The 23,968-nt window shown below is 39.9% G+C and overlaps 1 protein-coding gene across 3 annotated transcripts in view; it reads left to right on the top strand.

Moving 5' to 3' along the window:
* LOC105491213 (C-X9-C motif containing 2) overlaps nt 1–23,676 on the top strand; it is a 65,663-nt gene extending 41,987 nt beyond the window's left edge. For 2 of the 3 annotated variants that reach the window (XM_071084996.1, XM_011757413.3), the window contains 3 exons: nt 376–491; nt 17,665–17,736; nt 23,295–23,676. In XM_071084996.1, the coding sequence (XP_070941097.1) occupies nt 376–491; nt 17,665–17,736; nt 23,295–23,381 (275 nt within the window). In that variant the 3' untranslated portion in view covers nt 23,382–23,676. The remainder of the gene's footprint in view (nt 1–375; nt 492–17,664; nt 17,737–23,294) is intronic. The other variant, XM_071084997.1, reaches the window with a different exon arrangement.
* The last annotated feature ends 292 nt before the right edge of the window (nt 23,677–23,968 follow it).

Genomic DNA, 23,968 nt, shown 5'->3' with positions numbered 1-23,968 from the left:
CAATTCTCTTAACAAATCTGAACAAAATGAATTGTTAATTTCGGGAATGTGGCAAAAATATTTGAAGTCATGCTTATTAATATAAGCAAGCTATTTCTGCTTTAGCACTTATTTCTGGGATTGCGTCTCTTGAGGCTTCCTGCTTTTCTCCTGAACCTGCAGGTTCTCTAAACACTACTGATAACTTGCTGAATATGTTAAATCATTGAATTTAGAAAGCTTTGGCCGAAGTTTAATAATTTGCCTGAGGTCACACAGCTGGTTAATGGTTAACATACTTTTCTGATAAAGGTCACTGAAGGTTCTTACTGAAGATACTTTTAGGTGGCATAACAAATGTATTTATGCATATTCAAGACACTCTTGTATCCACAGGTTGCACTGCTGTGATCCATCATCATCTCCTAAAGATGCATCCTGACTTATCTCCACACTTGCATACTGAAGAATGCAACGTCTTGATTAACTTGCTTAAGGAATGTCACAAAAATGTAAGAGTTCAGAAAAACGACTGTACAGCCAAAATGAAACTTAGGTATAACACACTGATGTAAAATGTTATCTCTGTTAACAGAAGGAAATGATAATGTCTTAGTAAGGAGTCTGAGTTTAGTCAAGATAAGCAGTTGATATGTGTGAATTTTTTTTTTTTTTTTTTTTTTTACACAAACTACCTCCTTTTATGATTAGTAAAAATCAAACATGGTAGTTTGTTAGGTAACGTCTGAACTGGTATGTAACAGTTGGAATCCATGTTCTTACAATAAAATGCTTTCTCTTTCCTAATTATAGGGCACTAGAACAATTATATTCAGTGCTGACTCTTCTGATTATAATGGAATTGTTCTAAGAGTATCTCCTCTTTGATGGCTACCATTCTGTTTAATGGTAATAGAAATGTGTTACATAATTAGACATTAATTAGATTTATGATTGGCTTAATCTGATGTGTTTAGTTGTTAGTGGAGTGGAAGTAAAATTACATGGTTAAAACCAAAATAGAAAAGGAGCCCATCCATATTTGGAATGCATTAAATCAAGCTGATATTTTTATAGCTGTTGAATATTTAGCTTTTCCTTATATGTTTGATATATGACACCGTTGTTACAAGAAGCATGTTTTTTCTTTAGCCTTGCATGATGCATAGTTTTTCTCATGATATCCATAAACTGTAGATATATCAAATTATAATAATAGTAAGTATCACTTAAATGAGTAAAATTTATAGACCAAAAGTAAGGTGGTAAGTAGTACTTATAAAATGTGAAGTCAGATATTTTTACTGGTTCAAAGAATGTTGTCGATGACAATATTTTTTGGGCTATTTTCACTATACATATAGATCAAAATGAGCCAGACTACATAAGTAAAACATAAAGTTTCGATTTTTAAAGTAAAAACTATATAAAATGTTCACTGTTTAAAGAACAAGAACTAATTATTTGTGTTAAAGTAGAATATTTCAATTTGTCTATGGTCAGTTACAGTCAGAGACAGAAAAGGAGAGGGGATCTGGCAACAGAGGCACAGTGGAGAGAAAGAGACTCTGTGGAATAACATTTCAGTCTTGCTATTGAGAATTTTGCCAGTATAGCCCTTTAGATGTATATTGTGCTTTTTGTAATACTGGACATAAATAAGGATATTATCTCTTCATATTTATTTCCTAGGTTAATCAAATTAAGGGCCAGAGTTTTTCAATCCTTGCTTTTAAGTAGTCTTTGTTTTATGTTTATATTTGTATGTTGCTTTTTGATCCATGACTATTTTAAATTGAAATCTATTTAAACATTTTTTTCTTTCTTTCAAATGGATTTCTTCTTGAATCACTGGAACTAAAGATGGATTTTAAAAAATTAATTTTATTGAGGTGTAATTTACATGTAAGGAAATGCATCTATTTTAAGTGTACAGTTTGATGAGTTTTGTCAAATATAGACACCCATGCAACCACCATCACAGTCAAGATCTAAAACATTGCTTTTTTTTTTTTTTTTTTTTTTTGAGACAGAGTCTCGCTCTGTCGCCCAGGCTGGAGTGTAGTGGCCGGATCTCAGCTCACTGCAAGCTCTGCCTCCCGGGTTCACGCCATTCTCCTGCCTCAGCCTCCCGAGTAGCTGGGACTACAGGCGCCCGCCACCTCGCCCGGCTAGTTTTTTTGTATTTTTAGTAGAGACGGGGTTTCACCGTGTTAGCCAGGATGGTCGCGATCTCCTGACCTCGTGATCTGCCGGTCTCGGCCTCCCAAAGTGCTGGGATTACAGGCTTGAGCCACCGCGCCTGGCCGATCTAAAACATTTCTATCAGAGTTTCCTGTGCCCCTTTGCAGTGAGTCCCCAACCCGTACCTCTTGCCCAGGTAACCACTGATCTACTTTTTGTTGATACAGATGAATTTTGCAGTTCTAGAATTTGTTAGAAATGTACACTGCATTGTATATTCTTTTTTATTTTTTGAGATTGAGCTTCATTCTGTCACCCAAGCTGGAGGGCAGTGGTACAATCTTGGGTCACTGCAACCTCCGCCTCCTGGATCCAAGTGTTTCTCCTGCCTCAACTTGCCTAGTAGCTGGGATTACAGGTGTGTGCCACCACACCTGGCTAATTTTTTTAAATCTTTCGTAGAGATAAGTTTCACCATGTTGGGCAGTCTGGTCTCGAACTTCTGACCTCAGATGATCCTCCTGCCTTGGCCTCCCAAAGTGCTGGGTTTACAGGCTTGAGCCACTGCACCCAGCCTATATTGTATATTCCTATATTTTGAACCATGGTATGTTTTTGAGGTTCATACATGCTGTTGCACATGTCATTAGTTCATTTATTTTTATTTCTGAGTAGTATTTCATTGTATGGATATGCCACAGTTTATTTACCTATTGATGGACATTTAGGCAAATAAACAGTTTGCAGCTGTGCTGTTTTGGATAAAGCTGCTATGAACATTCATGCACAAGTTGTTTATTTTTGAGACAGAGCCTTGCTCTGTTGCCCAGGCTGTAGTGCAGGGGCACAATCTTGGCTCACTACAACCTCTGCCTCCTGGGTTCAAGCAATTCTGCTGCCTCAGCCTCCTGAGGAGCTGGGATTACAGGCGTGTGTCACCATGCCTGGCTCATTTTTGTATATTTAGTAGAGATGGGGTTTCATTATGGTGGTCAGGCTGGTCTCAAACTCCTGATCTCAGGTGATCCACCTGCCATGGCCCCCCAAAGTGCTGGGATTATAGGCATGAGCCACCGTGCCCAGCCCATCATGTGCAAGGCTTTGTGTGGACATCTTTTTATTTCTCTTGGGTAAATACCTAGGAATGGAATGACTAGGTCATGTGGTAAGTGTATATTTACCTTCATAAAAGGCCACCAAACTGTTTTCCATTTTGTACTACTTTACATTCTTGCCACTCTCCATCACCAGCACTTAATATTATAAACTTTTTAACTTTAGCCATTGTGTGGATATGTAGTAGTATCTCCTTTTGGTTTTAAATTGTATTTCCCTGATGACTAATGATTTTAATGTGCTTTTCATGTGCTTGTTTGGCCATTCATATAAAATTTTTTGCCTATATTTTAAAATATGACTGAGTTATAAGCATTCTCTTTATCATTTGGCATACAAGTACTTTGATAAGTGTATTGTGAATATTTTCTCTGTGGCTTTTCTTTTTTTTACTTCCTTTGGGATGTGTTTCAAAGAGTATCTATCTTGTACATTTGATGAATTCTTTTTTTTTTTTCTTTCATGGTTTGTGCTTTTTGTGTCTTTGTGTATTCTGTGGTCACAAAGATACTCTTGTGTTTTCTTTTAGTTCTATAGTATTAGCTTTACATTTAGGTCTATGATTCATTTAAAGTTAATTTCATTTTTTTCCTTTGATATTTGTGTATTCTTATCTGATATTTCAAGTTAATTTTTGCGTATGGTATGAGGTGTGAGTTGAAGTTGATTTTCTTTGCCTGTGGGTAGCCAGTTGTCTCAACACCATATGTTGAAGAGACTGTTCTATCCCTGCTGTTTTACCATGGTCCCTTTGTCAAAAATCAATTGACCATATGTGAGTGGGTCTATTTCTGGGCTCTCTAGTCTGTTTCACTGATTTATATGTCTATTCTTAACACCAGTACCATGCTGTCTTAATTACTGTTGCCTTGTAGTGAGTCTCAGTCATATAGTATAAATCCTCCAATTTTGTTCTTTTTCAAAGTTGTTTTGGCTATTCTAGGTACTTTCATTTCCATATTAATTTTAGAATCAGCTTGTCAATTTCTACAAACAACATATTTACTGGTTTTTGTTTGAGGCTGAACATTGTTAATGACTTGGATTTTATCTTTTGTATCAGCAGGCAGTTCGTGTTTTTACGTATTTTTAGGGCATGACTGGCATAGCCTTTACTCTAGAGTTAGTTTAGCCTAATTACTAAAATAGGATTCTTTGCTGATTGACTTGAGTGTTCAATGAGATCTCTACTTTGGCTTACAAGGACTCCATTGACTCCCAGCCCTGTGTGAGCTCTGCGTTTTTCAGCTTGTAGCTGCTGTAATTGTTCTTCATAGTGGTTGTGGCATTGTGAAAGTTCACCCAACACATATGTAGTGAATACTCAGTCAGTGACTCAAGGCAGCTCCATGTAGATGTCTGGAGTTCTTTTGCTGCTTATCTCTACCTCACAAATTCCAGCTGCCCCAACCTGCCCGAACGCTGATGTTTGCCTCCTCCGCTTGGTGAAACCACCATTATCGTCTTGAGTTCTCTTCTCTGCTACACAGTTTAGAAATTGTCTGTAGGTAAAAACTAGGTGAACGTAGGGTTCACTTGGTTTTGTTTCTTTCTTTCAGGTGTCACGCTCCCGTAGTCTGTTGTCCCAATATCTGAAAATAGTTGTTTTGTATATTCAGTTTATTCTTTCATGGCTAGAAGCAGAAGTCTGGAAGATAGATTTTTAAGTAAATAGCATGGGGACAATTATATAGCTGTTTGGAAAAAGTTAAAATACCATACGTATGAATCAACTTCATCATCATCTAATAGGGCAGACATCTAAATGTCAAAAATGAAACCATACAAATACTAAGAAAACCTGGATAAATTCTTATATAACCTAGATGTGGGGAAAGTGTGCCTAAGTAAGGACCCTGAATTCCAGAGGCAATAAAGTAAAATATTGATAAAGGATCGTTTGAGGCCTGGAGTTCCAGAGCAGCTTGGGCAACATAGGAAGACCCTGCCTCTACAAAAAGTAAAAATAAAATTGCCTGGACATGGCACATGCCTGTAGTCCTAGCTACTTGGAAGGTTGAGGCAGTAGGATCACTTACACAGTTGTTTGAGGCTGCAGTACAATACATCAGCCTGTGTGACAGAGTGAGACCCTGTCTTTACAAAAAAAAAAAAAGGGAGTAAGAGGCCAAAAATCAGAAAAATGAGCAAAAGCATGAGAGATAATTTACAAAAAGAGAAAAGATGGCCTTTAAACATGAAAAGATGTTCAACCTCAATAATTAGAGAAATACAAATTAAATATACTGAACATACTATTCCTTGTCTGTAGGGAGGCAAAATTAAACAGTGTGACAGGGAATTCTGTTGACAAGGCTGTACACCCTCATACATTTCTGATGGGACTGCAAATTGTTATAATCTTTATAGAGAAATTTGCTGCCGTGTAGCAAAACTGCAGTATATTTGATTTTTAATCCATCAGTCCCACTTGTAGGAATTTTTTTTTTTTTTTTTTTTTTTGAGGCGGAGTCTCGCTCTGTCGCCCGGGCTGGAGTGCAGTGGCCGGATCTCAGCTCACTGCAAGCTCCGCCTTCTGGGTTCACGCCATTCTCCTGCCTCAGCCTCCTGAGTAGCTGAGACTACAGGCGCCCGCCACCTCGCCCGGCTGGTTTTTTTTATTTTTAAAGTAGAGACGGGGTTTCACCATGTCAGCCAGGATGGTCTCGATCTCCTGACCTCGTGATCCGCCCGTCTCGGCCTCCCAAAGTGCTGGGATTACAGGCTTGAGCCACCGCACCCGGCACTTGTAGGAATTTATCTTAAAAGTATAACTCTAACAGTATGAAAAAATGTATGCACAAAGTTACTTACTGCAATGTTGTTTGCAGTTGCAAAATGTTCAGAACACCCTTTCCCAACAAAGTAGTTGAACGACCTATGGTACATCCACACAATGGAACACTATATAGCTGTTTTGTAATTTTTGTTTTTAAATAGACTTCATTTTTTTAGAACAGTTTTAGATTTACAGACAAACTGTGAATGCAGTACAGGGAGTTCCCATATACCTCACATCTAGTGTCCCTTATTATTAACATCTTACATTGATAAGGTGTTTGTTACAGTTAATAACCAATATCGATTATTTAAAGTCCCTGCTTACTCAGATTGCTACAGGTTAGTGTTTACCTAATGTCTTTTCTCTGTTACAGGATTTCATCCAGGATGCATATTACACTTAGTTCTTGTGACTCTTTAGGCTCCTGTTATCTGTGACATTTTCTTTTTTTTTGATGACCCGAAAAGGTTTGAGGCATAATGGTCAGGTATATGGTAGAATGCTCCTCTGTTTGAATTTGTCTTGTTTTCCTCATGGTTGGACTGGGATCATGTGTTTATGGAAGAAGACCACAGAGGTAAATTATATTTTCATCAAGGCTACATACTCCAACATACTTTATCACTGTTGATGTTGACTTTCATCACCTGGCTGAGGTATGTGTTAGGTTTCTCTACGATTTTTTTTTAGGAGACAGGATCCATTGTGTCTTCCATGCTGTAGTGCAGTGGTGTCATTTTGGCTCACTGCAGCTTCAGACTCCTGGGCCTAGGTGATCCTCTCATCTCAACCTCCCGAGTAGCTGGGACTACAGGGCATGTCATCATGCTTGAATAATTTTTTGTATTTGTATATTTGTAGAGACAGGTTTTTGCCATGTTGCCCAGGTTGGTCTTGAACTCCTGAGCTCAAGCAATCTGTCTGTCTTAGCCTCCCAAAGTGCTGGTATTACAGACGTGAGCCACTGCGCGTGGCTAGGTTTTTCCACTTTGAAGTTACTCTTTTCTTCCCTTTTCATAACTCTTTGGAAGGAAGCCACTGTGTGCAACCTACAGGTAAGGACTGGGAAGTTACCCTGTTTCTCCAAGGTGGTGGAGTGTCTACATAATCTTCTGGAATTCTGTTCTAGAGAGTTACTTGTTCTCCCCCATTTATTTACTTATGCCAGTATGGACTCATGTATATTTACTTTATACCTTAGGTTATAATCCAGTATACTTTGTTTTGTTTTTCACATTGTTCCAGCTTTGGCCCCTGAGAGTCTTTCAGTTGGCTTTTTTTAAAAAACAGTGCAGCTGTTAAAGAAAAAAAAAAAAAAAAAAAAAGCGAGGCTTGCTGGCTCGGTTCTGTAATCCCAGCATTTTAGGAGTCTGAGGTGGGAGGATTGCTTGAGCCCAGGAGTTCAAGACCTACATGGGCAACATAGTGAGACCCCCTGTTTCTACAAAAAATTAAAAAAAATTGTGTCACTAGATGACACATGCCTGTAGTCCCTCCCAGCTCCTTAGGAGGCTGAGGTTGAGGTGGTGAGAGGTGACAACATGCTACCAGTCCTCGCTCTCAGCGCCTCCTCGGCCTCGGCGTCCACTGTGATGGCGCTTGAGGAGCCCTTCAGCCCACCACTGCACTGTGGGAGCCCCTCTCTGGGCTGCCTGAGGCTGGAGCCGGCTCCCTCAGCTTGTGGGGAGGTATGGAGCGAGAGGCGCGGGTGGGAACCGGGGCTGCGCGCGGCTCTCGCGGGCCAGTGCGAGTTCTGGGTGGGCGGGCTCAGCGGCCCCGCACGGCCGCGCCTCGGCTGCCTCCCCGCTGGACAGGGCTCTTGACCTGCAGCCTGCCATGTCCGTCCCCCCCCGCCCCTCGCGGTGGGCTCCTGCGCAGCCCGAGCCTCCCTGACGGGCACCGCCCCCTGCTTCATGAGCCTCCCTGATGGGCACCACCCCCTGCTCCATGGTACCTGGTCCCATTGACCGCCCAAGGGCTGAGGAGTGCAGGCGCGGCTTGGGACTGGTGGGCAGCTGCTTCTGCAGCCCTGCGCGGGATCCACGAGGTAAAGCCAGCTGGGTTCCTGAGTCTAGTGGGAACTTGGAGAACTTTTATGTCTAGCTAGAGGATTGTAAATGCACCAGTCAGCACTCTTGTGTCTAGCTCAGGGATTGTAAATGCACCAGTCAGCACCCTGTCAAAACGTTCGAATCAGCTCTCTGTAAAACAGACCAATCAGCTTTCTGTAAAATGAACCAATCGGCTCTCTGTAAAATGGGCCAGTCAGCAGGATGTGAGTGGGGCCAGATAAGGGAATAAAAACAGGCTGCCTGAGCCAGCTAGCCGCAACGCGGTAGGGTCCTCTTCAGTACTGTGGAAGTTTTGTTGTTTTGCTCTTTGCAATAAATCTTGCTGCTGCTCGCTCTTTGGGTCCACGCTGCCTTTGTGAGCTGTAACACTCACCGCAAAGGTCTGCAACTTCACTTCTGAAGCCAGCGAGATCACGAACCCACGAGAAGGAAGAAAGTGCGGACACATCTGAAGGAACAAAGCAGGAAGAACGAACAACTCCAGCTGCGCCGCCTTTAAGAGCTGTAAAACTCACCGCGAGGGTCCACGGCTTCTTTCTTGAAGTCAGCAAGACCAAGAACCCACCAATTCCGAACACAGTGGGAGGATCACTTGAGCCTGGGAGGTCGAGGTTGCAGTAAGTCGTGAATGTGCCACTGCTCTCCAGCCTGGGTAACAGAGTAAGACCCTGCCTCTGAAAAGAAGAAGAAAAAATATTTGAACTGACGTGTAATGACTTCCAGGATACATTTCTTGAAGAAATCAAAGGACAAAACAGTATTTATAGTATCCTAGCATTTGTATAAAGAAGAAGATAAGCAAAACGTATTTGTATCTCCTCATTTGTGCAAAAAGAAACAAGATAACTGGAAGCTAATGAGATTTATTACCTTCTGAGTGGTGGGCAGGAGCAGAGTGGAGGAGTGACACTTTTACAAAATCTTTTGGCTGGGGGCAGTGGCTCGTGCCTGTAATCCCAGCACTTTGGGAGACCAAGGTGGGTGGATCACTTGAGTCCTGGAGTTTGAGACCAGCCTGGCCAACATCACAAAACCTCATCTCTACCAAAAATAAAAAATTAGCTGGGCGTGGTGATGGGCCCCTGTAATCCCAGCTTCTCAGGAGGCTGAGGCAGGAGAATCTCTTGAACCTGGGAGAGGGAGGTTGCAGTGAGCCGAGATTGTCACTGCCCTCTAGCCTGGGTGACAGAGTGAGACTGTGTCTCAAAAAACAAAAAAAATTACATATTTTATATAATTCATGTTGTTTGAACTTTGTTCACGTTTCATCTACTCCAAAAAAAAGGATAAAAAAGGGATGAGCAGGGTTGGGAAGAAAACTCAAAAATGGAATATAAGCAAAACCAGACAAACTTACTTCAAATGAGTCATCTAATTACACTAAAGGATAAAACGAACTAACCCAAGTAATTTGAACATGTGCTAAAGACAAGGTAGAGCTGTTGTTAGTAGTTTGGATTTTGCAGTGGCATGGATTGGCAGTTCTGAAACTGGCTTCTGAGTATTCTGTGTATTCCAAGACTGAGTAAATAAGTAAACATACTGTAGATAATAAGAGACAGGTTTCTTACTGTCATAAATATGGAAGAGGAAAGGCTAGGATGTATGCTGTGATGTTGGATTGGAATTAGAGGTATCAGTGTGAACTCATGGTTTTCAGTATATATAAGATGTAGAATAGATAGATATGTGTGTCTATGTTTGTTTCATACATGTGTTCAATATATGTTTTCCTGTAGCAATGAGCATACGTATTGCCCAGATTTTGTTTTTGGATACCAGTCTTCAGTAACAGGGATCCTTGGAGAAATTACTGATTGTAGGGCTAGGGCTGGGAAAAAACAAGAAGAACCTGCAACATCTTGTACCAGAAAGTAAGACATTTATCAAAGAATAATGGGGGCGGTTAAAAGGACAGGGGCCAGCTTGAAGGGATTCCTGCTGGCCAAAAATGGGACAGAACAACAAAGTGATGAAAATAATATAATCAATTGAATAAGGATCCGTGAGTCCAAACTCATATAAGTATATAAATGGATGAAAAGGGAAAGTTTCCATTACAGTAGAATGCCAACTAAAATAGGAGTGCTAGAATTAGAAAATCACTGTTTGTTAACCGTTGTAATAGTAATTGATTTAGTCAGTAATCATTAATAAATCCTCATACTAGTGGGTGAAAAGTTTGAGGAAATAATTGGATAGTTAAATGGTCTCAAAGTGTGTACCCATAATAATTACAGAGGAAAAAGGAATAACTTTACAGTGTAGAAACTTGGCAGGTAGCTCCTTACCTAGGTAATAGAAGTTAACATCAATAATGGGACAAATTGCCATGTGCCTCTTGATGTGGTACACCGAAGACATAACATCACTTCTAGGGTATTCCTGCCAAAAAGTCATGACCTGAATCAAGTTGTGAAGAAACACCAGACCAACCCAAATGGGGGAGCATTTTGCAAAATAACTGACCTGTACTTTTTAAAATGTCAAGGTAATGAAAGAAAAAAGAGACAAGCTGTTTCAAATAAAAGATTAAAAGATAAGAAAAATACTGTAAGAGCTGAAAAAAAAAAAAAAAAGATGAAAGAGACATGACAACTAAATGCAATAGTAATCCTGGACCGGGAAAAAAAAAAAAACCCCAACTTTTTTTGCCTTTTGCATGAATGATACTATTAGGCCAATTGGTGAAATTTGAATAAGGTCTATAAATTAGATACTAGTATTAATGTTAATTTTCTAATTTTGGTAATCCTATAGGGACTTAAATTTAAGTCCTTGTTTTTTTAGGAAATGTGCATTGTATCTGCAACTTAATCGGTTCAGAAGAAAAGCTCGTGTGTGTATGTAAGAGCTAGAAGAATAAAGCAAATGTGAAATGTTACTATTTGGAAATTCTTTGCACTGTTCTTGCAACTTTTCTTCAAGTTTGAAATAGACAATTGTTTTTAAAGACATCTCCGGTCATCAAGTTTTACCTAAGTGATCTTTCTGAAGACTTGCACTTTTTAAGTGTTAAATTGAGCCCAGGAGTTTGAGGGTATAGTGAGCAGTGGTGTCACTCCGACACTTCAGCCTGGGCAATGGAGCCAGACTGTGTCTCTCAACAGCAACACCACCACCTAGTGACTTAAAACAGCTATAATTCTGCAGGTCCAGATCTGGGGGGAAAAAAGTTAATTAAAAGTTTATGGGGAGGATGGGCGACAAAGCAAGACTCCGTCTCAAATAAAAAAAAAAGTTTATGGGGAGGATGTCTCACTCTGTCACCCAGGCTCGAGTGCAGTGGCACTATCAAAGTTCACAGCAGCGTTGAACTCCTGGGCTCAAGTGATCCTTCTGCCTCATCCTCCTGAGTAGATGGGACTATAGGTATGTGCCATCATGCTTGGATAATTCAATTTTTTTTTTTTCCCCCTCTTAGAGAGAGGCTCTCCTGTGTTGCCCAGGCTGGTCTCAAACTCCTGGCCTCAAGTTGTCTTCCTACTTTGGCCTCCCAAAGTGCTGGGATTACAGGCATGAGCCACTGTGCCTGCCCTGATCCCAGTTATTTAATTAATAAATTGAGTGAATTATATTACCTAAGATGTCTTTTAGCCCTGAGTTTGTGTAATTCTGTTTTAGTCTTTTTTTGTTGATTAGTCCGTCTTTCTGAATGCCCCTGTCTGTGCTGGAATGCTGCAGTGCTCTCCAGTCTGCTTGAAGTGCCTGAGTGTTTTATCTCCAAATAGCCTACCTTGCTGTGCTTTTATCATTCTTTCTGTGCTTTTTTAGTTCTGCTGTGATCTTTGCAGACAAATGTTATTTCCACAGCTTTCAGGTGTCTGTGGGTGACTTCTGATCTACTGGCCTATTTTGCCTACATTTGTCAGCAAGACTTAGATATTCTTTCCATCTGAAGGTAAAATACAGAATTTAGAACAGCTGATTTCCTCAAAGCTACTTGGAATTCCTTATGTATTTTTTCTGATTTATAAAAGTAATATGTCAGTAATACATATCATTTTAGATAGTATAAAAGAGGTAGGAAAGTGTAAAGCAAACAAAAATTAACCTTTTGTTCAACCATCCAGAGATAAACTCATTAAGAACTGGATTTTTTCACCATTTAAAAATTTTTGTATTTTGCCTTTTTCTCTTCTTCTTCTTAGCATTTTGAAATGCCCACATTTTTTCCATCGTGAGAAAATACATAAGATTCCTTCCCATAATCCCAGCCTTCTGGTATCTTGTGGTAGCGTCTGTTTCAGAGCTGACTCTTGAAAGAATACTGCTTTCTTCTTTCAGTTTGGGTTCTACCCTCACTAGGGTCCCAGAACTACCGAGATCACTAATGACTGCCCTGCTGCCAAATTTGGTGGATGTTTTCAGTAGTTACCTCACTTTTCTCCCAGCAGCATTTGATTCCCTATCAAAACACTCTTCCATAGGCTTCTACCATAACTTTCTCTTCCCTGGTTTTCCTTAAGTTTCTTTGGCCACTCTTCAGGCTACCCCAGGCCATACCTTCCTGCAAAAAATCATTCATTTTCCTGGTTTCAGTAACTCTCAAATCTGTATCTCTGGCTCAGATTTCCTCTGAGTTCCGGGTCTGTTTATCTCAGCTAGACAGTGGACTTAAGTGTTCCACCAGTAAACTCAACATGTCCAGATACAAATTTATCTTATCTCTTTTTAAAACCTCCACTGTCCTTCTTAGCTGAAAGCCAATGTCATCTTTAATTCCTCCATCTGCCTCACCTCTTCCTGTGAGCCTTTACCAGGTGCTGTTGTCTGCCGAATCTCTCTTGAACCATTGTTCTTGTTTGCCAGGGCCCCTGCCATAGTCCGTGCCAGCACTTTTATTGGGGCCACCTGTAAAGGACTTCTGTCCAATCTCCTGGCAGTTTTGTTTTCTTTTTTGTCTAAATCAGTTTTCCACCCTGGATGTAGAGTGATGTTTCAAAAATAAGTTTAATCATTGTTACCTTTTTTTTTTTTTCCCCCCGAGGTGGAGTCTTACTCTGTCGCCCAGGCTGGAGTACAGTGGTGGGATCTCAGCTCATTGCAGCTGTTAGGAATCTGCATTTTATTTATTTATTTTATTTTCGATGCAGGGTTTCACTTTGTCGCCCAGGCTGGAGTGCAGTGGCGCGATCTCGGCTCACGTACAACCTCTGTCTTCCGGATTCAAGCGATTCTCCTGCCTCAGCCTCCCGAGTAGCTGGGATTACAGGCGCCCGCCATTACGCCTGGCTAATTTTTGTATTTTTAGTAGAGACGGGGTTTCACCATGTTGGCCTAGGCTGGCCTCAAACTCCTGACCTCAGGTGATCCGCCCAAAGTGCTCGGATTACAGGCATGAGCCACTGTGCCTGGCTCATTGTCATCTTTTTAATAGATCCTTTTGGCTATAGAATGCATTATAAATGTCTTGCCTTGTGTTTCAAGTCCTTAATGAAACTCATCCTTAAGTAGCTGTTAGTCTTCACCACTCTCCCACAGCTCCTTCCCCCTCATTCCTGTGGTAGTTTTTTTTTCGGCAGGTACGTGGGAGAATGGTATTTCTGTCTTCCAAGCCTCCATTTTTGTACTTGCTTTTTCCTTTGTTGAACTTAGTGCATTCCTTCTGGCTCCACTTACTGTTTTCTAAACCAGGTTTTATCATCCATCAGGTTTTCTTCAGCTTAGTTGGTCATTTCCTTTTCCCTTTCCTGGCCTAGATTCTCCTGGTACAGTCACTCTTAGTAGCATCATACATAATACCTTTCTGCTTCGTGGCAGTTCTCACACTTTTTGGTCTCAGGACTCCTTTACACTCTTTTAACATTATTGAGGACTCTTGGGAGCTATTGTTTATGTGGGTGATATGTACAATATTTATTGGATTAGAAATGAAGACTGAGAAATTAAAAAAATTATTTTAAAGTTACAATGATAAATTATAATTTTACATGGTCAGATGACATGTTAGCATAGTTATTTTTCACAAAAATCTTACTTTTCAAACCAGAACAAAGGGAAAAGAATGACATCGCTTTTCATTTTTTTAATGTCTGAATTAATAAAATATACCTGAATTCTCATGTCTGCCTCTACATTCAATCTGTTGTAATGTTAGACTTCATATAGCCTCGGGAAAACTCCACTATACCCTTGTGAGAGGATGAAAATGAACAAAACAAATGTTTTTGTGTTATTGAGAAGATAGTTTTGACCTTCTATATTCCCTGCAAATGTCTCAGGAACCCCTGGGTGTCTCTGGACTACACTTTGAGAACCACTGCTTTATGGCAATCACTTCTTATTTGTCTTTTTCCCTCTGACTATGTACTGTGAGAGTAGGGCCCAGATCCACCTTGCTCACTTCTGCATCCCTGGTGCCTGGGACATTGTTCTTTATATAGAAGGTTTGCAGATATCTATTGATTCACTTATTCAATCAATTGCTCGGTTGGTTTGGTTCTTAAGAAATTGACACCAGGCACTAGAGACTTACTCTATATAAGTATGAGAAACTTGTAGCCTGCGAGAATTTCTTCTACCAATTTCTCTGAGGCATTTGGGTCTGATATTTTTCATGTTAACATCACAAGAGTATAATTCTCATTTTACCTTAGTTAGGTAAAAGGAAGCATATAAATTAGTTTTTGTCATGGATTTTTGAATTAAGATGTACATACATGGAATGACATGAATAAATGTCAACTCTGAAATATTGTCTAACATTTGAAAACTGCTTGACTAGAAGGGGTGAAAATTCATTGTCATGTTTATTTGTTGTCAAGGAAGTAGTATAGGAAAAATACACAGGAAATACTTATTCTTTGGGAATGATAGAGGAAAGAAAAGAGTAAAATAAAAATTAAGTACAGAAAGTTTTTTAAATTAAGAAATTTATTCTGGAAAGGTCATTAAGTAACAAACAGGAGACTTTAGTCTATCTTGAATGCTTCCTGGAAAAACTGACCACTTACTCAGTGTGGACTTGAAACGTATGTTTAAAATGGCGGTGAAGCAGGAAAAAAAGAAATAGCATGAGGCATAGCTTATTAATTATGTGTTGTCTGGTTTCCATGAAAGTCTTAATTAGAACGAAAAGGAAAAGATGTGCTTATTATTACAACTACCAAGTTCAGCATATATGACCTGTCGTTATAAAACAGATCACCGTGCTATCTGACCCACCCTTGAAAATCGTGAAGTGCAAACACACTAATTATGTTCCTACTGAAATTCAGGTTCTTAACTTCAGGCTTCAGCTTAACCTGCTTCAGAGAACACTCATACTTTCTGCCACGATGATACTCACAGGACTAGAAACAGCTAGGAGATTTTATTTTTTAAATCAAACTGAACTTCAGGCAGATTTCCTTGTATTGTAAATTAGTGGCTTGTTTATATGACCTTTGTAGGGCATCTAATGATAGTGTTAGGTATTTTTTTTTTTTTTTTTCCCCGATACGGAGTTTCGCTCTCGTTGCCCAGGCTGGAATGCAATGGCACGATCTCTGCTCACCGCATCCTCCACCTCCCAGATTCAAGCAATTCTCCTGCCTCAGCTCCGGAGTAGTTGGGATTACAGGCATGTGCCACCATGCCTGGCTAATTTTGTATTTTTAGTAGAGATGGAATTTCTCCATGTTGGTCAGGCTGGTCTCAAACTCCCGACCTGAGGTGATCCGCCTGCCTTGGCCTCCCAAAGTGCTGAGATTATAGGTGTGAGCCACCGTTTATGGCTGTGTTATGTATTTAATGTATTTTGGTGACATTTTGAATGGGGGCTAATGAGAAAAGGGCTCTGGCACTAAGCATTTATTAATAAGATAACTCTTACAGCACAGTGTTTGGTAGTGAAGTTACTCTGCCCATGGCAGTGTGGCCACGCTGCAGCTTGACACCACTCCCTGTAATAGAGAGTGGATTGTGCTGATTTTAACATTTCCCTTAAGAAAAGATTGTTAGGTTATGATAAAACATTTACACTGTCTTTGTGAGGTTTTGGTGAGTTAGTAAGTAGGCTTCCCTTTCATCAAGAAAAAGTCTTTAAATCTTTGTTTCTACTTGCAGAATGTTTATTCCTTCTTTGTAAGAAAAACCAGGATAATTTGTTCATTTGTATACAGTTGATCCTTGAACAGCTTGGAAGTTCGGGGCACTAACCACCATGCAGTTGAAAGTCCACATATAACTTTTTGACTACCCAAAAACTTGACCGAGAGTTTCCTGTTGTCTGGAAGCCTTACTGACAGCATAAATAGTTGATTAACACATGTTTTGTATGTTATATGTATAATTTATTGTATTCATACAATAAAGTAAGTTAGAGAAAAGAAAATCGTAAGGAAGAGAAAATACATTTATAGTATGGTATTGTATTTATTGATATGTAAGTTTACATCATCTGTTTACAAGATGATGTATGTCAGTCTAAAATGGTAGGCAACCCCAGCTGCAGACCTCAATCTACAGTACATTTCAAGTAGTTCAGCTTTTTCCTGTAATGTGATTACTTTTCTCTGCTTCTTGGGAGCACTTCCAGCATTACTAGTGGCGCTTCATATGGGTCCCATGGTGTTATTCAAGGTTTATGCTTATTGCAGTAAACATGACTTGCTTCCTGTGTATGTTATTGGTATCACAGGGTGTTTTAAGTGCATAATTGTAACGCTTGAGCCCACTGTAATAGCAATAGGAGGTGACTTCAAAATTATTACGGTAGTACAGTATATATCGCAGTTAATTTTATGTAGTTGTGATTTGATACATCTTTACATTTGCTTACATTTCTCTCAACTTTGAATGGTGCTATATATGTTCTGTGTGTGTGTTAGTTTTGATAAATTTTAACGTTTTAAAATTTGTATATGTTTTATGGTAGTAAATGACAAAATAGTATTTACGTTTTTTTTTTTTTTCCCTAAGACGAAGTTTCACTCCGTCGCTCAGGCTGGAGTGCAGTGGCGCAATCTCGGCTCACTGCATCCTCCGCCTCCCGGGTTTAAGCAGTTCTCTGCCTCAGCCTCCCCGAGTAGCTGGGATCACAGGCGCCCACCAACACGCCCAGCTAATTGTTTTTGTACTTTTAGTAGAGACAGGGTTTCACCATCTTGGCCAGGCTGATCTTGACGCCTGATCTGGTGATCTACCCACCTGTCTTGGCCTCCCAACGTGCTGGGATTATGGGCATGAGCCACCGTGCCCCGCCGGTATTTACATGTTTTAAGCATTTATGCTGTACTTTTTTTTTTTTTTTTTTTTTTTTGGTATTTCTAGGCTATGGTGGTTCATCTGCAAGTTTTTTTAAATTGTTGCAAATGTTCAAGAATGTTTTCAATATATTTATTGAAAAAAATCCACGTGTAAGTGGACTCACGCAGTTCAAATCCATGTTGTTCAAGGACCAACTGTGCTTCATACATGTGATTTAACTATTACTTGTTTATTAACAAAGTGACACTATAAACTAATTTCTGTAGTATTTAAATTGTATGTTCCCTAAACCTTGGCATATTATGGGATGAAATATTTTACTCCTTTTCTTCCTTTTAGCACAACGTTCTGAAATTTTTTGGTTATTGTAATGATTTTGATCGGGAGGTGAGAAAATGCCTGAGAAAGGAGGTAAGAAAAGTGTCAAAGGATGGATATGGTTGAACAATAGAACATATTTGAATATTGTATATTACTGCCATTATTGAATTTTTCCCAAATTTTTGTGTAATGGAGAAAATTGACTTTACATGTGTATGACCTTCCTCTGTTTAAGGGAAGAAATGAAAGCTTTTCTGGGGACAGTTTTAGAACATAGCTTTTTGGCCATGAGCACAAATGAGGAAGACAACTTCCTTGTGATGATTACTGTAGGTCATTTGGATGAATTTAATGGTTTAGGAAGTTGTATCTCTGGCCGGCAGAAAGACTTATATCAGTCACCTATTAGCTGATAGGCAGGTAATTAAAACTCTCTGGGCCTCAATTTCCGTATATAAATTGAGGAGGCTAGAATTAGGCTCTTTTCAGCTTTAACATTTTGAATTTCTTTGTAGTTATGCTTTGTGTAAGCCATTGGGATCTGATTTGACTTGTTTTGGAACACTCATCTCCTGAACTTAGGGCATGACTTGGACTTGGGCAAATAGCCACCGTACACAGTTCATTGTCTTTTTCCAGGCACTGCCAGATAAGCAGAGTGCATTTTAAACTTTTGAAAAGAAATTTGATTCAATTTGTTTCGTACATCAGATTTTTTGTGTCCAGAACTTTTTAAAATATACGATGGCTAAAATTTTGCGTTTCAGATACCATTTTTGTTATTTTTGAACTTTTTTTTTTTTTTTTTGCCTCAGATTGAAAAGTTTAAATATAATATTTGAAGTTGTCCAGCATCTTTCTTTTGATTTTGTTTTCTGCTCAGGCTGATTTTCCCTTCCTGGATTCCCTTTTCAGTGTGACACTCATCTTTACTGTTTGAAGAACTGTTTGGAGTTCTGACTGAAGAGTAATAGTTTGTTTCTTTTTTTCTTTTGAGACAGGATCTCTCTCTGTCGCCTAAGCTGGAGTGCAGTAGGGTGATCATAACTCACGGAAGCCTCAAACTCAAGTGATCCTCCCACCTCAGCTTCCTGAGTAGCTAGGACCACAGGTACATGCCACCCTGTAGGGTGATCATAGCTCACTGAAGCCTCAAACTCAAGTGATCCTCCCACCTCAACCTCCTGAGTAGCTAGGACTATAGGTGCGTATCACCGTGCCTGGTTAAGGTTTTACACATTTTTTTGTAGAGATGCGAGTCTCGCTGTGTTGCCCAGGCTGGTCTCAAACTCCTAACCTCAAGCAGTCCTCCTACCTTGGCCTCCCAAAGTGCTGGGACAATAGGCATGAGTCACCATGCCCAGCCTTATTAGTGTTTTTAAATGATTTATTATAAATATTTGTCCTTTATATGAAAAAACCAGTTTACATGAAAACTACACCTAGGACAATGTTTCTGTTTTAATAGTAAGCTTATGAGCTGGCATCTGTAATCCCAGCTATTCGAGAGGCTGAGGCAGGAGGATTCCTTGAGGTGAAAAGTTTGAGGCTAACTTGGGCAACATAGTGAGACCCTGTCTGTAAGAAATCTCTTAAAATTTAACCAAGTGTGGTTACACATACCTGTGGTCCTAGCTACTTGGGAGGCTGAGGCAGGAGGATCACCTGAGCCCAGGAGTTCATGGCTGCAGTGAGCTATCTAGGTCACCACTCTGCTTCAGCCTGGGTGACAGAGTGAGACCCTGTCTCTAAAAAATAGTATTGCCCGGGTGTGGTGGCCCACGCCTATAATCCCAGCATTTTAGGGGGCCAAGACAGGCAGATCACCTGGGGTCAGGAGTTCGAGACCAGCTTAGGAAACATGGTGAAACCCGACTCTACTAAAAATACAAAAAAATTAGCCAGGCATGGTGGCGGGCACCTGTAGTCCCAGTTACTCAGGAGGCTGAGGCTGAGGCAGGAGAATAACTTGAGCTTGGGAGGCGGAGGTTGCGGTGAGCCCAGATCACGTTACTGCATTCTAGCCTGGGTGACAGAGTGAGACTCTGTCTCTAGATAGATAGATAGATAGACAGACAGACAGAGTGAGACTCTGTCTCTAGATAGATAGATAGATAGAGTGAGACTCTGTCTCTAGATAGATAGATAAGTAAATGAATGCATTCTAGCTAGCCTGGGTGACAGAATGAGGCTCTGTCTCTAAATAAATAAATAAATAGGTAGATAAATAGATAGCTGATGGAAAAATATAGCTCATATTATTTTATTTGGTATGGCTATTTGTTTTTTACATTCTTTCAGCTGTATAACGTAGCTCTTTTTGCGTTTTTAGATGTTTTCCCCCATGGTTAAGAAATTTTGCCACTGCTTTGTCAATTAGATCTTCATATGAAATTGTCTTCTCAGCTGGCCTGAGATCTGTTAGTGACTTTTTAGTAGACTGTTGGAGATATTTTTCTTACTTTGTCTGAGTTTGTTTTCCTGTACGTTTTATGTTTTCTCCTTGATTTCTTTTCTAAGTCCTCTGTGTAGTTGTATGTTATTTTATTCTCTAATTTGTAGATGTTTTTCTGTCTGCTCGCCCATCACTCATTTCTGAGTCTGCACTCATGTATTTCTTCTCTACTCTTAATGCTTGCTTCAGATGCTTTCCTGCTACTCTTTGCTTCATGTGTCATCTGATTACTTCATTCCATGAAGCATTTTTTTGTTTTGTTTTTTTGAGACAGAATCTTGCTCTGTCGCCCAGGCTGGAGTGCAGTGACAGGATCTCGGCCCACTGCAAGCTCCGCCTCCCGGGTTCACGCCATTCTCCTGCCTCAGCCTCCCGAATAGCTGGGACTACAGGTGCCCACCACCATGCCCGGCTAATTTTTTTCATTTTTAGTAGAGACGGGGTTTTACCGTGTTAGCTAGAATGGTCTCGATCTCCTGAGCTTGTGATGTGCCCGCCTCAGCCTCCCAAAGTGCTGGGATTACAGGCGTGAGCCACTGCACCTGGCCTCCATGAAGCTTTTAAGTAGAAAAAGTATATGGCCATTTCTTGTTGGGACTCTGCTGTGTCACTGCTTTTATTCTTTTTTTTTTTCTTTTTTTTTAGGGAGATAGAGTTTCGCTGTGTTGCTCAGGATGGTCTCAGACTCCTGGGCTCAAGCAGTTCTCCCACCTTGGCCTCCGAAAGTTTTGGATTACAGGTGTGAGCCGCTGCACCTGGCCTTTTCTTCTTCTTGGAAACAAAAAAACCAACAAAAACACTAATAATACTTTTGTGGCATCCTCTTTTGTCCATCTTAATTGTTTTGTTTGGTTTGGGGTTAATTGGCCTTCTGTCTATTGTTTGATGGAGTTTTGTGAGTAACTTCATATTCATTCTTTTCCCCCCTTTTATTCAGGGACGATCTTGACTTCCTTTGGAGATGTCTTAACATATTTTAATGTACACTGTATTTTGATTTGCCCTGTAAGTTATTTATTGGCCTGCTACAAAGTATTCTGAAGACTTTCCCTTAAGACCCTCCTCAACCTGATTGCTGGGGGCAATCCAGTAGATGTGATTAAAGGTAGATGTGAAAGCTTTTTCTCAGCAGGTATCCCTCCTTGTTTTAGAATAGTGTTTTTTGATTTTTTCCCAAACAATTTTATGAGTAGATTGAATGCATGATAGATAAAATGAATGGCTTTGAAGGGACCTCATGCTTCATGTGTAATTTGAAGTAGCCTTTTTTTTTTTTTTTTTTTTTTTTTTTTTTTGAGACGAAGTCTCGCTCTTGTCGCCCAGGCTGGAGTGCAATGGTGTGATCTCGGCTCACTGCGACCTCCTCCTCCTGGGTTCAAGTGATTCTCCTGCCTCAGCCTCCTGGGTAGCTGGGATTACAGGTGCGTGCCACCACGCCTGGCTAATTTTTATATTTTTAGTAGAGACAGGGTTTGATCATGTTGGCCAGGCTGGTCATGAACTCCTGACCTCAGGCCATCTGCCCATTTTGGCCTCCCAAAGTGTTGGGATTATAGGCGTGAGCCACCATACCTGGCCTGAGGTAGCCTTTTGACAAGGAAGGAATAAAAAGTTTGAAAACTACCATTCCAGAAGATATGTTAGAATCCTTCAGTCAAAACTTTTGATCTAGAAAACTTCTTAAAGATTGTCTAGCCCACCTGCTTATATTTGAAGTTACTGGCCCAGAAGAGTGAAATAACTCAAAGTCATGAATCCCCACATTACACTGTCTCGGATGGCGGGGTTCATCCGTGATGAGCTCGGTATCACTAATCTTTAATTTCTGTGGCCTTGCTCTCCAGATCTGTGGCTCCTAGAAGATTTTGATGTTTAACTGTTCACATGTTTTCAGTTTTTTCTATTGGAATTTACTTTTACCCTTTTCCCCTTCTGCCCAGGGGAAAACACAGTCATTCACCTTTAAAGTGTGTTGGTTTGGTATATATATTGTAAGCTTGTACATATATACATATAAAAACACTTTTAAGTTTCTCTGCTTTAAACGTAGGTTAACTATTTAAGAAAATCTAAGTGCCAGGCTTCGTGTCTGCTGTTATTTCTAACCTGCCGGCCAGATCAGAATACTAGGCCGAAAACCTCTTGAGGTGAAAACTGCAGTTATATGTAGCTGGTTACGAAACATAGGATTTGAGGAGTATCAGGTTTGTTAACTGTTCATGAGAAGAAACCTTGGGAAGCTGACCTATGTGTTTCTATATGAGTCAGTAGGATAGGTTGCTAAGAACCAGTTACTCTTTTGATAATGTCTAAAGAAATACAATGTGAGTTGGTCATAACATCTAGGCCCACTGTAGTCCATGTCTGTCATTGTGACTGGAGCACTGTATTCAATTTTGGTTGTGATTTTTTTTTTTTTTTTTTTTGGTAAGGGGCATTGATATTAAAGTGTTTTATAAAAAGTCAATAAAAGTCATTTTATAGGTTCGATATTAAAAGACAGAGGCTATGTTTTGTGCAGCAGTTGTAGAAACAAGCAATGTTCAGCCCAAAAGGTAGTAAGTAGGTTATCTGTAATCAAATATTTGAACATTACAGCAGACAAGAAGAAATAAAAGGTGGTAGTTTACAGGGAAGCACTTTTGGTTTAAAATGAAAAACTTTGGAACGAGTAGAATTGTCCAACAGTTAGACAAACTACCTCTCATGGAGTTTACAGGGAAGCACTTTTGGTTTAAAATGAAAATCTCTGGAATGAGTAGAATTGACCAGCAGTTAGGCTACCTTTCAAGGAGGTGAGCCCCTCCACTAGAGGTACTCAGCAGAAGTTAGAGGACTTGTTAGACTGTGAGCCCCTGGAGAACACAGACAGAATTTGCTCGTCTTCAGTACTTATTGAATTCATGTTTTGGGAGGAAATTGAGCAAACAATTGTGCACCTATTAGGATGTAGATGCTGTACTGTATTGAATTAAGTTGTGCTAGATATGAGATATTCTCTAAGGTCACTATTTCCAATCTCAGATTTAGTTCAATAAAAGAAGAATTTTGTCAGAACATTTTTTAAAAATTTAACCCCTGTTAACCTCAAAGAACATTTATATTTTGCAAATATTTCTAAATAATATACTGCTATAAATAGTGACATAATCTGCTCTCTCTTTTCTCCCCCCTTCTTCCTTTTATTTTTCAGTACATACAAAACAGGATCAAGAGCAGGGAGGATGGCATTGCAATGCGAAAGAAACTTTTTAATACTCCAGAGGAATCCGAAAAATAAATTGCATTTTCACTGGATGCCTTGGCTGAGAGAAGACCTAAAGACTCTGGATTGATACCTGAAAGAATCCTATCTTATTTGGTCTCCATAATCCTTTGAATGGAAGGTGACCTGTGAGAGATTGAACTGTGGAGAAATATGAAAACCCTGGATTCTGAGTGTTTGTTGGGCAGGGCGTTTAGTACTGTCTCCCCTTTACCAGCAAACCTGACTTCACCGTGTTTCTTCCCTTTGCCTACAGCCAGTTAATATCTGAGTAACTTATCTCCCTCAATAAAATAATTTATTTAAATAATTTTTTTCTCCTTTCTCTTAGAGTCTCCTGGCATTAGGGCAAATGATGCCATTAGGCTTTTTCTTTCTGACAACATGACACTGAAGAGTTCTGGGGAAATACCATCAGTGTTAACTATTTGAAAATGTTCCAACTTTATTGTTTTTAAAGAGTGATTTTCTAAATGATTAAAAAAGATTTTTTTTTTTTGAGACATAGTCTTGCTTTGCCGCCCAGGCTGGAGTACAGTGGTGCGATCTCAGTTCACTGTAACCTCCACCTCCTGGGTTCAAGTGATTCTCCTGCCTCAGCC

This window comes from Macaca nemestrina, chromosome 18, assembly GCF_043159975.1.
Source record: "Macaca nemestrina isolate mMacNem1 chromosome 18, mMacNem.hap1, whole genome shotgun sequence".
In the NCBI taxonomy this organism is placed as follows: Eukaryota; Metazoa; Chordata; class Mammalia; order Primates; family Cercopithecidae; genus Macaca; species Macaca nemestrina.
The sequence above is the reverse complement of the archived record's forward strand: the minus strand, read 5'-3'. Positions and strand labels throughout refer to the sequence as shown.